The 16,404-nt window shown below is 44.5% G+C and overlaps 1 protein-coding gene across 1 annotated transcript in view; it reads right to left on the bottom strand.

Moving 5' to 3' along the window:
- Nucleotides 1-5,132: 5,132 nt before the first annotated feature.
- The window catches only part of LOC135530169 (somatostatin receptor type 3-like), a 21,821-nt gene continuing 10,549 nt past the window's right edge, over nt 5,133-16,404 (bottom strand). Inside the window, 4 exon segments of the mRNA XM_064958541.1 lie at nt 5,133-5,707; nt 5,710-5,881; nt 6,704-7,113; nt 7,665-8,095. Coding sequence (XP_064814613.1) covers nt 5,133-5,707; nt 5,710-5,881; nt 6,704-7,113; nt 7,665-8,095 — 1,588 coding nt within the window.

The following is a 16,404-nucleotide window of genomic DNA, read 5'->3' as shown; positions in this document are numbered from 1 at the left end:
CAGCTCACTATTTGAATTATTTAATTTATACAGACTTTTTTTGTTCATCTTTTATCAAGGGTGCCAATAATTTTAGACCTGACTATTTCCCTACGTTACTGCCTCAGGCTCGTCATAGATCAGGGGTGCCAATAATTTTAGACCTGACTATTTCCCTACGTTACTGCCTCAGGCTCGTCATAGATCAGGGGTGCCAATAATTTTAGACCTGACTATTTCCCTACGTTACTGTCTCAGGCTCGTCATAGATCAGGGGTTTCAATCATTTTAGACCTGACTATTTCCCTACGTTACTGCCTCAGGCTCGTCATAGATCAGGGGTTTCAATAATTTTAGACCTGACTATTTCCCTACGTTACTGCCTCAGGCTCGTCATAGATCAGGGGTTTCAATAATTTTAGACCTGACTATTTCCCTACGTTACTGCCTCAGGCTCGTCATAGATCAGGGGTGCCAATAATTTAGACCTGACTATTTCCCTACGTTACTGCCTCAGGCTCGTCATAGATCAGGGGTTTCAATAATTTTAGACCTGACTATTTCCCTACGTTACTGCCTCAGGCTCGTCATAGATCAGGGGTGCCAATAATTTTAGACCTGACTATTTCCCTACGTTACTGCCTCGGGTGTGAAACTCATTTCCCCTGCGGGCCGCATTCGGTCTTCACCCAATTTGTCCGGATCCGTCTCGTGGACCTTAAGTTTGACACGTCATACATTATCTGATTGCTTCTCCACAATCAATACTGCTGTTAATTCAAAGAGCCGACAAACCGTTGCCTTAACACTCATCAATACTGTTGGAAAGTGACAGAAGGATTGTCCCTCTGTGATCAGAATATCTGATTGCTCTGATGAACATGTATCTCTTCCATACTGAGACCAATGGTATACCAGTGACTTGGAATAAATACAAAAATCACATAAGACATTTATTTTTTTCTTCAAACTTCACATTTAATTTGAGGCTTTCTCGTCAGCAGCATACACAGACACTATCTAAACATAGAAATACAATTTACATAGCCTGGTCCCAGATCAGTTTGTGCTCTTGCCAACTCCATTGCTGTTATTGTCAACCCTAACATGTTTGACATGACAATGAGTGACAAGGAGTTGGCATGGTGGAACAAACAGACTGGCACTAAGGCTACCATGTACACACTATCAGAAAAAAGTTGAGATTTTCACCAAAGCAGGAGCTGGGTTCCATCCACACTGGGTGACCAAAGCACCGGCCTGGTCCCAGATCTGTTAGTGCAGTCATCTCCTTGTGGTTGTCAACGTGTTTGGCATGACGAGGAGTGGTATGATGGCACAAACAGACTAGTAACCAGGCTACCAAAGCACCACCGTGGGTGAGACATAAGCGGAGACATAAGATCGTTACAAAGGAACTGATCATTCATCTAAGCTGTGTGACTTTTCCAAACATCTCTCCATCTCTTCTAATGCAGTGGTTCTCAAACCTCGGAGAATCCCAGACATTCCATGTATTTGAGATATTCCAGAGCTAGCACACCTGATTCAATTTGTCAACAAATAACTTGATCATTCATTTAAAGTATGACGAACACTTTTCCCAATCTTCTAACTTGTTAACTTCTAGCTGTGTGTAGACATAAACTGAGTGTACAAAACATTAGGAACACCTGCTTTTTCCATGCCATAATCCAGGTGAAAGCACAGGAGGTAGGTGGCATCTTAATTGGGGAGAACGGACTCATGCAAATGGCTGGAGTGGAATGGTATCAAATACATCAAACATGGTTTCCATTCACTCCATTACAGCCATTACTATGAGCCTTCCTCCCCTCAGCAGACTCTACGGGGTGAAAGCTATGATCCCTTATTGATGTCACTTGTCAGTGTAGATGAAGGGGAGGAGACACGTTAAAGAAGGATTTTCAAGCCTTGAGACAATTGAGACATGGATTGTGTCTGTGTGCCATTCAGAGGGTGAATGGGCAAGACAAAAGACAGGAGTGCCTTTGAACAGGGTATGGAAGTAGGTGACAGGAGTGTCTTTGAACAGGGTACTGTATGGTAGTAGGTGACAGGAGTGTCTTTGAACGGGGTATGGTAGTAGGTGACAGGAGTGTCTTTGAACGGGGTACTGTATGGTAGTAGGTGACAGGAGTGTCTTTGAACAGGGTACTGTATGGTAGTAGGTGACAAGAGTGTCTTTGAACGGGGTACTGTATGGTAGTAGGTGACAAGAGTGTCTTTGAACGGGGTACTGTATGGTAGTAGGTGACAAGAGTGTCTTTGAACGGGGTACTGTATGGTAGTAGGTGACAGGAGTGTCTTTGAACGGGGTACTGTATGGTAGTAGGTGACAGGAGTGCCTTTGAACGGGGTACTGTATGGTAGTAGGTGACAGGAGTGCCTTTGAACAGGGTATGGTAGTAGGTGACAGGAGTGCCTTTGAACCGGGTACTGTATGGTAGTAGGTAACAGGAGTGCCTTTGAACAGGGTATGGTAGTAGGTGACAGGAGTGCCTTTGAACCGGGTACTGTATGGTAGTAGGTAACAGGAGTGCCTTTGAATGGGGGATGGTAGTAGGTGACAGGAGAGCCTTTGAACGAGGTACTGTATGGTAGTAGGTGACAGGAGTGTCTTTGAACGGGGTACTGTATGGTAGTAGGTGACAGGAGTGTCTTTGAACGGGGTACTGTATGGTAGTAGGTGACAAGAGTGTCTTTGAACAGGGTACTGTATGGTAGTAGGTGTCAGGTGTGTCTTTGAACGGGGTACTGTATGGTAGTAGGTGACAAGAGTGTCTTTGAACGGGGTACTGTATGGTAGTAGGTGACAAGAGTGTCTTTGAACGGGGTACTGTATGGTAGTAGGTGACAGGAGTGTCTTTGAACGGGGTACTGTATGGTAGTAGGTAACAGGAGTGCCTTTGAACAGGGTACTGTATGGTAGTAGGTGACAGGAGTGCCTTTGAACGGGGTATGGTAGTAGGTGACAGGAGTGTCTTTGAACGGGGTACTGTATGGTAGTAGGTTGTCAGGAGAGCCTTTGAACAGGGTACTGTATGGTAGTAGGTGACAGGAGTGCCTTTGAATGGGGTATGGTAGTAGGTGACAGGAGAGCCTTTGAATGGGGTACTGTATGGTAGTAGGTGCTCCGGTTCAAGTGTTCATGAACTGCAACACTGATGGATTTTTCAAGCTTAACAGTTTCCCGTGTGTATCAAGAATGGTCCACCACCCAAAGGACATCCAGCCAATTTGACACAATTGTGGGAAGCATTGGAGTCAACATGGGCAAGCATCCCTGTGGAACACTTTCAACACCTTGTAGAGTCCATGTCCTGACGAACTGAGGCTCGGAAAACAACATGACAAAACACTCAGGCTACAGCTACAAAACAACATGACAAAACATTCAGGCTACAGCTACAAAACAACATGACAAAACTCAGGCTACAGCTACAAAACAATTATGTTCAGATACAAAGTGAACTTAAAGACCACATTTGATACATTCTCTTATTGAATATGGCACTATGTACTGCCTGCATACAGTACATACAAAGAAATACTGTATATTGAAATACTGCATTGCTTGCTGCTTGGGGTTTTAGGCTGGGTTTCTGTACAGCACTTTGAGATATCAGCTGATGTACGAAGGGCAATATAAATACATTTTGATTTGATTTGATATAGCTCTGCTCCGTAGAAAAACAGCTTTGTTCCTATGCAACTACCCAGAAACATAGTATCTCAATCTAAATATCAACAAATATGGCTCTGCAAATATCTATCATTAGTTCCAAAGGCCAACTGCTTTCGAATGGTTCAGCTGCTTCACTCACATAAACAGCATCCTTCTAAAAGGTTCACTAACATTCTCCCCAAACAAAATAGCATCCGACATCAATGTCCACCACAACGTCGCTCAGAAGATATTCAGCTGGATGCCGATCAAATTAACCGAAGGTAGATATCAGAGTGCACACAGCTCTTTGATATACCATCCGCCATAATTTAATCGACTCGACTCCCGTCATCATGAATATGTATGAGAGTTAATCGTGCAGGTGCGCTTCGGTGACATCATTCACTGTAATGATTCCATTCGTTCCGATAGATGAAGCGTTCCACCAGGGACAAGGTGAGATAGCAATAGAACGGAGCTAGATGTCTGTTTGCTTTCGCTTTCAACAGAAGGACACTAATTTGCACTTGTATTGTAAAGCCTCAGACAGAGGCAGTATGAACTCTCATTGAAATAGCTTCTATGACATTTAGAAGAAGTGTTACATGATGCTGTTCTTGGATGAAAGGGAACAGTTTGTTCCCTGTGATTTTAGGGTCATCATGAGACTTTTATACTCTGTCTGAAGGCTACTGTTGAAAACATACTGCACTATGAAACTGTAACATAGATACATCATTCAAATACTGACAATCTAGTATGTGTTTTTCTCCTTGTGTGCATCTCTGAATAGCCTATTCAAAACTGTATTATGGTTCTCAAACATATCTGTACATTTTTACATTGCGCACTAAGCGTAATACTGAAATAGTTCTGTAAAGATTTGCAAATTCTCAGTCCAATAAAATAACGGATCATCAATTTTTGGCCAAAAAGCTTGGAATTTGAGGCAAGGCAGTTGGTATCATTGTATGTTCACAGTTGATACTCAAAAGTGTCAATTTAAATGATACATTAGCAAACTAGGGGGGTAGCCCCAACTGGGGTTTGAACCCAGGTCCAGTGACTGTCAAGCCAACACCTTAATTGTTACCCTAAGAGCTCCAAACCTTTTAACAAGGTTGCTAGGTGTTGGGTCAATGTCGCTACATTCAATCCATATATCTCTGTTCCAATCGACACAGTAGCTCACTACTTAGAATGAGTCACTGTACCGGACATGCAATCTAGCTCCTGGGTAACGTTTCCCCTCGGTACAGATCTAGGATCAGCTTCCCCTCCCCCCCCTTAACCATGAGTGGGGAAAATGCAAAACTGACCCAAGATCAGCGTCTCTAGGGGCAGCTTTACCCTCATTCTATACACTGTACAGTGTCCATATTAGGACAGCCTCAGTCTCAGCAAGACGTGTCCGTATCAGTGGTATACTAGTATGGACATTGGGAAAAAGATGATTTATGAGTTACAGGTAGCTGATCTCTAGCTTGGTGCTCTTCTCCACTGTCTCTGGACGTGACCTGTTACTTTCACTCTTTGATCCATTGGCAAGAGTGGAGACAGCGACAGTAGGCCCCACTTCTAAGCCTGGGCCATTCTCAGCCTCCTCCCCAGCTTTAGCCCTCTGCCCCAGGGGTACCGTCTCCACCTTTCTCCCCGGAGTGAACAAGATCCTGGAGCTCTCAACTTGTCCTCCTCCGTTCCCGTTCTGTGCAATCCTGTAGTTCTCTCTAATCTGAGTGGCATCTTCTCTTCTCTCCATCTCTATCCCATTCTCTTCTTCCTCCTCCACTTCTTCCTCCCCTCCTTCATGAGACTTGGTGACCCCCAGGCCATCTCGCGGCTCGGGCACAATTTCCCTCCAGAGCTCTGCAGGGCGCTGCAGCTCGGTGGCTGCCGCCCTCTCGTGGTTCTCCACCTTCCTCGAAGAACGACAAAGAGCCTTCCGGAACCCTCTCTTAAAATTATCGGACAGGAATCCGTAAATTATTGGGTTAGCGCAGCTATTAGCGTACGATAGGACCACCACAAAGTAGTAGAGCCCCGGAATTCGCCCGGTAACAGGATTAGCAGGTTAACGATGTTGAGGATGTAGAATGGGAGCCAGCACAACACGAACACTGCTACCACGACAACCACCATGCGGGTGATCTTGCGTTCGGACTTCCTGCGTCGGGAGGAGGTGGACCGGGCCCGTTTCCCCGCGTTGCGCACCTTTGAATCAAAACAAAACAATTCAACTTTATTGGCAGTTAAAACATCTCAGCACACTTTACAATAAAATATAATATAAAAGTTGAGTCAGCAATATAACACATGTAGGGTAGGCCCCTGTAGGGTAGGCCCCTGTAGGGTAGGCCCCTGTAGGGTAGGCCAATGTAGGGTAGGCCACTTTACGGTAGGCCACTGTAGGGTAGACCACTGTAGAGTAGGCCAATGTAGGGTAGGCCCCTGTAGGGTAGGCCAATGAAGGGTAGGCCACTTTAGGGTAGGCCAATGTAGGGTAGGCCACTTTAGGATAGGCCACTTTAGGGTAGGCCACTGTAGGGTAGGCCCCTGTAGGGTAGGCCACTGTAGGGTAGGCCAATGTAGGGTAGATCACTTTAGGGTAGGCCATGGAAGGGTAGACAACTGTAGGGTAGGCCACTGTAGGGTAGGCCAATGTAGGGTAGGCCACTGTAGGGTAGGCCACTGTAGGGTAGGACGCTCAGATGTAACGGGTCAGATGTAACGGGTCAGATGTAACGGGTCAGATGTAACGGGTCAGGACCGGAGTAGAGTGCCTCTCACAATGTCTGTCTGATTTAAGGGAAGTATAAGTAAATCAGTGGTAATATGAGACAAAGACATCAGAACACATTTATTTAATGTAACAACGGAGGTGTAGCAACACCTGGGTCTATGTTACCAATCAACAATGATGTTTCCTCCCAAAGGACACACTAGTTCAGTCTAAGTATAACAGACAGGCCTCCCAAGTAGTGTAAAATAGCTATTTTTTCCCTTTTAAGTGAGGAAGAAGTCCTAGATTCTGACCTTGATCACAATGAGCAGGTAGCAGAGACAGATGACGAGTAGCGGTCCGAAGAACCCGACCGTGCACGTGTACACGATGAACGATGCCTTCCAGACCTCGGCTGGCTCAGGCCACACGATACTACAGTTCCCATCATCCTCCAGTACGTCCGCAAACACCACCACGGGCAGCACCACCACAAACGACACCGCCCACACCGCCGCGTTCACCGCCTTGGCCACGTGCGGTCGCCTCCACCACGACGAACGTATGGGATGGACCACTGCGAGGTAGCGGTCGATGGACATGACCGTGAGACAGAAGATGGCAGTGAACTGGTTGATGGCGTCCACAGTCATGACCACACGGCACATGAGAGAACCAAACGGCCAGGAGAGCAGAGCGTTCTGGACCGCCAGGAAGGGGAGGCCTAGGGGAAGTCAAATCAAATCTAACTATATTGACAGTGCAATTAGTCACTTCGCCCCCACCTACATGTACAGATTACCTCAACTAACCGGTACCCCTGCACACTGACTGTACCGGTGCCCCCTGTATATTCTTATTGTGTTACTTTTTGTTATTACTTTTTAATTTAGTCTAAATATTTTTTTCTTCTTGAACTGCACTGTTGGTTAAGGGCTTGTAAGTCAGCATTTCACGGTAAAGTCTACACATGTTGTATTTGGCACGTGGCAAATACAGTTTGATTTGATTTGAATTAAAAAATCTTTCAACCGCACACTTACATTGGATTTGAAGTGCATTTAAAACTGCAACACACTTCACAGTAAAATGATGAAATGAAAGGAACACTGTAACATGATGACAAAGCAGACTGACCGCTGAGGTCATATAGTTACATTTCAAGTCAAACAGAATGTGAGCTTGCAAAATGAGGCTGGTTTAACAAGGCTAATAACAGAGTTGAATAAACAACACCTTGAAAAACCACAATGAAACCACAAAAGAAACACTGACCTAGCATGAATAGCTCATCAGCGATGGCCAGGTTGAGTATATAGATGTTAGTGACCGACTCCGTCCTCACATAGTGTAAAACAATGTAGATGACCAATGTGTTGCCCACCAGGCCGATCACACAGACTGCTACATAGATGAGGGGAATAATGACCCCTGCTATAGTGAGTTGGAAACCCCCCACGCCTCCGCCGCCAGGGTTGGTCCAGTTGTGGTAGGATCCATTGAAGAAAGGGTCGGGGGTGAGGAGGAAGAGAGGGGAGGGGGGGAAGGTGTTGGGCTCAGGCATTGAGGGGGCGGCTGTGGGGAGGTAGATGGTCGGGGGCACTTGGACAAGCTCAATGGAGGTCAGAGGTGATGATATGTTGTTGGTTGTGGTATAATGGGTGGGTGGGTTGAGGTTGACCTCAGTGCGTAGCAACTGGACCTGTCTGGGAGACAGCAAGAGAAGTCAGTGTGTGAGTGAAAAAATACTGATATCTTTATGCATTCTCAAAATAACAACGCTATTCTGTTAAAGCATCCAAGAGACTACAGGACATGAGCAACAATCAAAGAAAATAACCCTCTAATATTTTTAGAATATTTTTCTCCCAAATTCAGTTTTTTCCATTTTGTTTTTCTAGGTGTCCATTTTTGTCCAGTTTTCCCTCTCAAAGTCACACCTTTTTTTATATAGAAAAGTCCACAAAAATGGTTAAACCACATCAAGAGACCACTTTTGAGGTCTTGATTTTTGTAAATATTTGTACATTTTTGGCTGTAGTTACCCTTTAATTCCAGTGGGCACCAGCAAGAGGCTGTTATTAAGATATGTGAAACAAAACAAATCCCCACTGGATTGATGCACATAGTCCTGATAATAGTTCAGGAAAGCATAGGCTACTTTGTAGTCAACATTTAATTGAGAATATTGTTGGAAAAGCCTTTCCATCTACCAGACGACGTTTCACAAGCGTCATCGCTAACGGCTACACAAAATGGTAGACGCGCTCCGCACACACACAGACAGGGCATTGTTGTTGCCTCTTCAGACAGTTGCAGGAAATAAGAATCACTGAGGCATTCTGTTCATGGTTTATAATACAATAATACATTTTCAGTACATTTAGTTGATTCCCTACTAAGTTCAGTACATTTAGTTGATTCCCTACTAAGTTCAATACATTTAGTTGATTCCCTACTATGTTCAATACATTTAGATGATTCCCTACTAAGTTCAATACATTTAGATGATTCCCTACTAAGTTCAATACATTTAGTTGATTCCCTACTAAGTTCAATACATCTAGTTGATTCCCTACTAAGTTCAAAACATTTAGTTGATTCCCTACTTAGTTCAGTACATCTAGTTGATTCCCTACTAAGTTATAACATGTTGTGTCATAAAGGCTTTCTGAATGCTTAGTGCATAGGACAACCACAGTAAAGTGTTACCCATTCTAATTGTGAACTACATTAACTACAGACCCCAGCAGCAACATCAGCTGAGGTTAATGGAGAAGGAACCAGAACACAACAACAACACATACAGGACCTGGACAGGCGTGGGCGCCGGGCTAATATGTTCACAACTTGTTGTTTTTGTAGTCGCCATCATCGCTCCTTAATAAAGTGGACGCTGTACGCGCATGTGCACGTATACACACACACGTATACACACAAACACACACACACTCCTGTACTGCAGTAATGGAAGGTAATTGGCTCTCTATTAGTGGACGCAACCCAGACGCTCATGTCGAGAACAGGGCATGACTTCTACAACACTGTTGGTGATTAACTGCTGAACAAGGGAACAAGGGAGTGAGAAAGGGTAGGGATGGGGGGGTGGAGGAAAAAAGGAGATGGAGAGAGAGATGAGGAGTGATAGAATGAGGGGGAAGGACATATGGAGAGAAAGAGAGAGAGATTTGGAGAGAGAGAGAGAAAGAGAGAGATATGGAGAAAGAGAGAGAGAGAGAGAGACAGAGACAGAGAGAGAGAGAGAGAGAGACAGAGAGACAGAGAGAGAGAGAGAGAGAGAGAGACAGAGAGAGATGGAGAGAGAGGGAGAGAGAGGTAGAGAGAGAGACAGAGAGAGAGACAGAGAGAGAGGGAGAGAGAGAGAGGTTAATGACATGAGAGATGGAGACATGACGGCCAGCTCAGATGCGGATTGGTACAGTTTGAGGTTTCGACCTCCCAGATGTTTGCCTTATAAATACATGGGTGTGTTTGAAGAAGACTTTCCCAGAGGAAGTCCCATAATCTGCCATACAACCGACACCCGATGCTTCCTATGTGCTTCCTATGTGCTGCTCCAATACAGAAACCATTCAAACACACGCTGAAAAATCTCTGAAACTGGAAACACTTATCTCCCTCACTAGCTTTAAGCACCAACTGTCAGAGCAGCTCACAGATTACTGCACCTGTACATAGCCCACCTATAATTTAGCCCAAACAACTACCTCTTTCCCTACTGTATTTAATTAATTTATTTATTTTGCTCCTTTGCACCCCATTATTTTTATTTCTACTTTGCACATTCTTCCACTGCAAATCTACCATTCCAGTGTTTTACTTGCTATATTGAATTTACTTTGCCACCATGGCCTTTTTTTGCCTTTACCTCCCATATCTCACCTCATTTGCTCACATCGTATATAGACTTGTTTATACTGTATTATTGACTGTATGTTTGTTTTACTCCATGGTAACTCTGTGTCGTTGTATGTGTCGAACTGCTTTGCTTTATCCTGGCCAGGTCGCAATTGTAAATGAGAACTTGTTCTCAACTTGCCTACCTGGTTAAATAAAGGTAAAATAAAAAAATAAAAAAACTGAGTAAAAGCCTATTATGAATCAAGTTGTTTCCATTTCAGTCCGAAAATGTATATCAGTTGATGTAAAAAAGGAAGATTGAATTGGTGAAGATGGTCACTAGAGAATGGAAGAAAGGAGGTTTTGTAAATAAGAATAATGAAATAAAAGGTGTAATGTATATTTTTTCCTTTATTTAACTAGTGAAGAACAAATTTGTATTTACAAAGGCGGCCTAACCTGGACTCCCTATTGGACTTCCAATCAAGGCTGGATGTGGTGTAACCTGGATTTGAACCAGGTACCAGCAGTGATGCTTATTTCACTGAGATGTAGTGTCTCAGACCACTGCACCTGACAGGAGCCCAAGAGAAGGCAGGAACTAGAGAGAGAGAAAGAAACATGGACACTAATGCTCAACATCACTCTACTGCACCTCACAGTCTATACCACTCATACAGCACAGACCTTAGATCTATTAGACAACAGAGAGGCTCTTAGAGATAGAGGATGTGACTTCACTCTACTGCACCTCACAGTCTATACCACTCATACAGCACAGACCTTAGATCTATTAGACAACAGAGAGGCTCTTAGAGATAGAGGACGTGACATCACTCTACTGCACCTCACAGTCTATACCACTCATACAGCACAGACCTTAGATCTATTAGACAACAGAGAGGCTCTTAGAGATAGAGGATGTGACATCACTCTACTGCACCTCACAGTCTATACCACTCATACAGCACAGACCTTAGATCTATTAGACAACAGAGAGGCTCTTAGAGATAGAGGACGTGACATCACTCTACTGCACCTCACAGTCTATACCACTCACAGTCTATACCACTCATACAGCACAGACCTTAGATCTATTAGACAACAGAGAGGCTCTTAGAGATAGAGGATGTGACATCACTCTACTGCACCTCACAGTCTATACCACTCATACAGCACAGACCTTAGATCTATTAGACAACAGAGAGAAGCTCTTAGAGATAGAGGACGTGACATCACTCCACCCTCCACAGAGAGAGGCTCTGAGAGATAGAGGACGTGACATCACTCCACCCTCCACAGAGAGAGGCTCTTAGAGATAGAGATAGAGGACATGACATCACTCCACCCTCCACAGAGAGAGGCTCTTAGAGATAGAGATAGAGGATGTGACATCACTCCACCCTTCACAGAGAGAGGCTCTTAGAGATAGAGGACGTGACATCACTCCACCCTTCACAGAGAGAGGCTCTGAGAGATAGAGATAGAGGATGTGACATCACTCCACCCTCCACAGAGAGAGGCTCTTAGAGATAGAGGATGTGACATCACTCCACCCTCCACAGAGAGAGGCTCTTAGAGATAGAGATAGAGGACGTGACATCACTCCACCCTCCACAGAGAGAGGCTCTGAGCGATAGAGGATGTGACATCACTCCACCCTCCACAGAGAGAGGCTCTTAGAGATAGAGGACGTGACATCACTCCACCCTCCACAGAGAGAGGCTCTGAGCGATAGAGGATGTGACATCACTCCACCCTTCACAGAGAGAGGCTCTTAGAGATAGAGGACATGACATCACTCCACCCTCCACAGAGAGAGGCTCTTTGAGATAGAGGACGTGACATCACTCCACCCTCCACAGAGAGAGGCTCTTAGAGATAGAGGACGTGACATCACTCCACCCTCCACAGAGAGAGGCTCTTAGAGACAGAGGACATGACATCACTCCACCCTCCACAGAGAGAGGCTCTTAGAGATAGAGATAGAGGATGTGACATCACTCCACCCTCCACAGAGAGAGGCTCTTAGAGATAGAGATAGAGGACGTGACATCACTCCACCCTCCACAGAGAGAGGCTCTTAGAGATAGAGGACGTGACATCACTCCACCCTCCACAGAGAGAGGCTCTTAGAGATAGAGGATGTGACATCACTCCACCCTCCACAGAGAGAGGCTCTTAGAGATAGAGATAGAGGACGTGACATCACTCCACCCTCCACAGAGAGAGGCTCTGAGCGATAGAGGATGTGACATCACTCCACCCTCCACAGAGAGAGGCTCTTAGAGATAGAGGACATGACATCACTCCACCCTCCACAGAGAGAGGCTCTGAGCGATAGAGGATGTGACATCACTCCACCCTCCACAGAGAGAGGCTCTGAGCGATAGAGGATGTGACATCACTCCACCCTCCACAGAGAGAGGCTCTTTGAGATAGAGGACGTGACATCACTCCACCCTCCACAGAGAGAGGCTCTTAGAGACAGAGGACATGACATCACTCCACCCTCCACAGAGAGAGGCTCTTAGAGATAGAGATAGAGGATGTGACATCACTCCACCCTCCACAGAGAGAGGCTCTTTGAGATAGAGGACGTGACATCACTCCACCAACCACAGAGAGAGGCTCTTAGAGATAGAGGACGTGACATCACTCCACCCTCCACAGAGAGAGGCTCTTAGAGATAGAGATAGAGGACATGACATCACTCCATCCTCCACAGAGAGAGGCTCTTAGAGATAAAGGAAGTGACATCACTCCACCCTTGATAGAGGAAGATACATGGGGCATAACTAGGGTGTCACAATCCAAAACGCATATGTTTCAAAGTTATAGGTGTTTTTACCCATGTAGGAGGGTGAATAAATCAATGGAGGCATGAGAAAAGAAAGTGGTCATAAACCAGGAGAATAGCCAGGTGTCAGCCAGGCTGGATGCTGTGAGAGAATATAGGCTAACTGACAGGCTCACCGTTGAACCCATCATCTTCTTGAATCAAGAGAACATAGAACAATATAGAGGTAAGATTTTGAGACATGACATCTAGTATTTTCATATTTTAGTAATTCAAAGATTTCTCACGAAAACAAGCATATCTCTCTGGAATGTCAATGGAGTACTGAGCGTACCCCAAGCTTTTTGTTGTCAAAGCCTTTTACAGTTACAGTGCCTTGCGAAAGTATTCGGCCCCCTTGAACTTTGCGACCTTTTGACACATTTCAGGCTTCAAACATAAAGATATAAAACTGTATTTTTTTGTGAAGAATCAACAACAAGTGGGACACAATCATGAAGTGGAACGACATTTATTGGATATTTCAAACTTTTTTAACAAATCAAAAACTGAAAAATTGGGCGTGCAAAATTATTCAGCCCCCTTAAGTTAATACTTTGTAGCGCCACCTTTTGCTGCGATTACAGCTGTAAGTCGCTTGGGGTATGTCTCTATCAGTTTTGCACAATGAGAGACTGAAATTTTTTCCCATTCCTCCTTGCAAAACAGCTCGAGCTCAGTGAGGTTGGATGGAGAGCATTTGTGAACAGCAGTTTTCAGTTCTTTCCACAGATTCTCGATTGGATTCAGGTCCTGACTTTGACTTTGCCATTCTAACACCTGGATATGTTTATTTTTGAACCATTCCATTGTAGATTTTGCTTTATGTTTTGGATCATTGTCTTGTTGGAAGACAAATCTCCATCCCAGTCTCAGGTGTTTTGCAGACTCCATCAGGTTTTCTTACAGAATGGTCCTGTATTTGGCTCCATCCATCTTCCCATCAATTTTAACCATCTTCCCTGTCCCTGCTGAAGAAAAGCAGGCCCAAACCATGATGCTGCCACCACCATGTTTGACAATGGGTATGGTGTGTTCAGGGTGAAGAGCTGTGTTGCTTTTACGCCAAACATAACATTTTGCATTGTTGCCAAAAAGTTCTATTTTGGTTTCATCTGACCAGAGCACCTTCTTCCACATGTTTGGTGTGTCTCCCATGTGCCTTGTGGCAAACTTTAAACAACACTTTTTATGGATATCTTTAAGAAATGGCTTTCTTCTTGCCACTCTTCCATAAAGGCCAGATTTGTGCAATATACGACTGATTGTTGTCCTATGGACAGAGTCTCCCACCTCAGCTGTAGATCTCTGCAGTTCATCCAGAGTGATCATGGGCCTCTTGGCTGCATCTCTGATCAGTCTTCTCCTTGTATGAGCTGAAAGTTTAGAGGGACGGCCAGGTCTTGGTAGATTTGCAGTGGTCTGATACTCCTTCCATTTCAATATTATCGCTTCCACAGTGCTCCTTGGGATGTTTAAAGCTTGGGAAATCTTTTTGTATCCAAATCCGGCTTTAAACTTCTTCACAACAGTATCTCGGACCTGCCTGGTGTGTTCCTTGTTCTTCATGATGCTCTCTGCGCTTTTAACGGACCTCTGAGACTATCACCGTGCAGGTGCATTTATACGGAGACTTGATTACACACAGGTGGATTGTATTTATCATCATTAGTCATTTAGGTCAACATTGGATCATTCAGAGATCCACACTGAACTTCTGGAGAGAGTTTGCTACACTGAAAGTAAAGGGGCTGAATAATTTTGCACGCCAAATTGTTCAATTTTTGATTTGTTAAAAAAGTTTGAAATATCCAATAAATGTCGTTCCACTTCATGATTGTGTCCCACTTGTTGTTGATTCTTCACAATAAAATACAGTTTAATATCTTTATGTTTGAAGCCTGAAATGTGGCAAAAGGTCGCAAAGTTCAAGGGGGCCGAATACTTTCGCAAGGCACTGTATTAAAGCTCCTGTCATGCTCATTTAGCTATTTACGACCCGGGGAAACAACGTGGAAGACATGACCACAAAATGTCAAATCCTCAAAACTTTCAGCTATAAAACTGCACCGCTGTCGACAGAGCTCAATGCTTATTATGGGATGTAATTAGGTTACGACAGCTGAATATTAGGATATAATGTCAATGACACATGGTAGGGAAAGACCCCACAGGACGATTCAGGACATGAAGAATCATGATTGTCTTGGTAAAATGTACTTTATAACATAAGTGTCAGGATTTGGCCAGGGTTGTTCCGGGTTTTTTCACTAGATGCCCCCATTGTGCTTTTTGACCTTATGTTTTTTCCCTTGATCCCCATTATTATTTGCACCTGTGCCTCGTTTCCCCTGATTATATTTAAACCCTTTGTTTCCCTAAGGTTTTGTGCTCTGTGTTTGTATGTTAGCACCCAGCCCTAGTGTTCTGTGTGCTCTTGTCGATTCCGGGTGACGCTCTTGTGGAATTCTGTTTTTTTTGTTTTTGTTCATTTTTTGTGAGTATCTCTTGAGGCTTTTTTGTGCTTTACCTTCCACCTTTTGGATTTGCCATTTTTGTATTTGAAGGACTTTTTACTTTATTAAATACACCGTCTTAAGTACTGCTGTGTCTGCCTCATCTTCTGGGTTCTGCTGACTAATCGTGGCTCAGTTGGTTAAGTGACTGTTTCTCACTCCGGAGACCCAGGTTCGTAACCGGGTCCTGACAATAAGGAAGTGAAATGTCATCACCAAAGTGTGTTATCACCTACATCCACACACACATGTACACACAAACACACCACACACACACACAGACACGCACACACACACACACACCCATACTCCTCCACCTTCTGCCTATCTGTTTTTTTAGGGGGATCCACTGCACAACTGGCACAATAGCTGGTAGCCTAATCTCTACCAGCCACAATAAAAACAGAGGCCAATCTCTCGCTACAGAGCCATGTTCCTGGAACTACATTACCATGGCAACACGGGTCACGACCATAAGGTGCCACATTACCCATTTGGAACTAATTGGAGGGGGAGGGATAAGATTAATGGAAGGACATCTTGTCATGCTATGGCATTGCAATAGCTGGAAGAATCCCAAACAGCACCCTATTCACTATATAGTGCACTACTTTTAACTGGATCCCTATGGGCCCTGGTCGAAAGTAGTGGGCGCCATTTGTGAAGCAAGACCACTGTCATTCTGCTATTCCCATTCTATCCAGCTGTTTGGTTGAGGTGGAAGGCTGGAATAAGGGCATCTGTACTACTGTTGAAGAGGAGACTACAGCTTGGAGAGAGAACAAGAGAGAGAACGAGA

This window comes from Oncorhynchus masou, unplaced genomic scaffold, assembly GCF_036934945.1.
Source record: "Oncorhynchus masou masou isolate Uvic2021 unplaced genomic scaffold, UVic_Omas_1.1 unplaced_scaffold_1281, whole genome shotgun sequence".
In the NCBI taxonomy this organism is placed as follows: Eukaryota; Metazoa; Chordata; class Actinopteri; order Salmoniformes; family Salmonidae; genus Oncorhynchus; species Oncorhynchus masou.
This window is presented reverse-complemented; position numbering and strand designations above follow the sequence as displayed.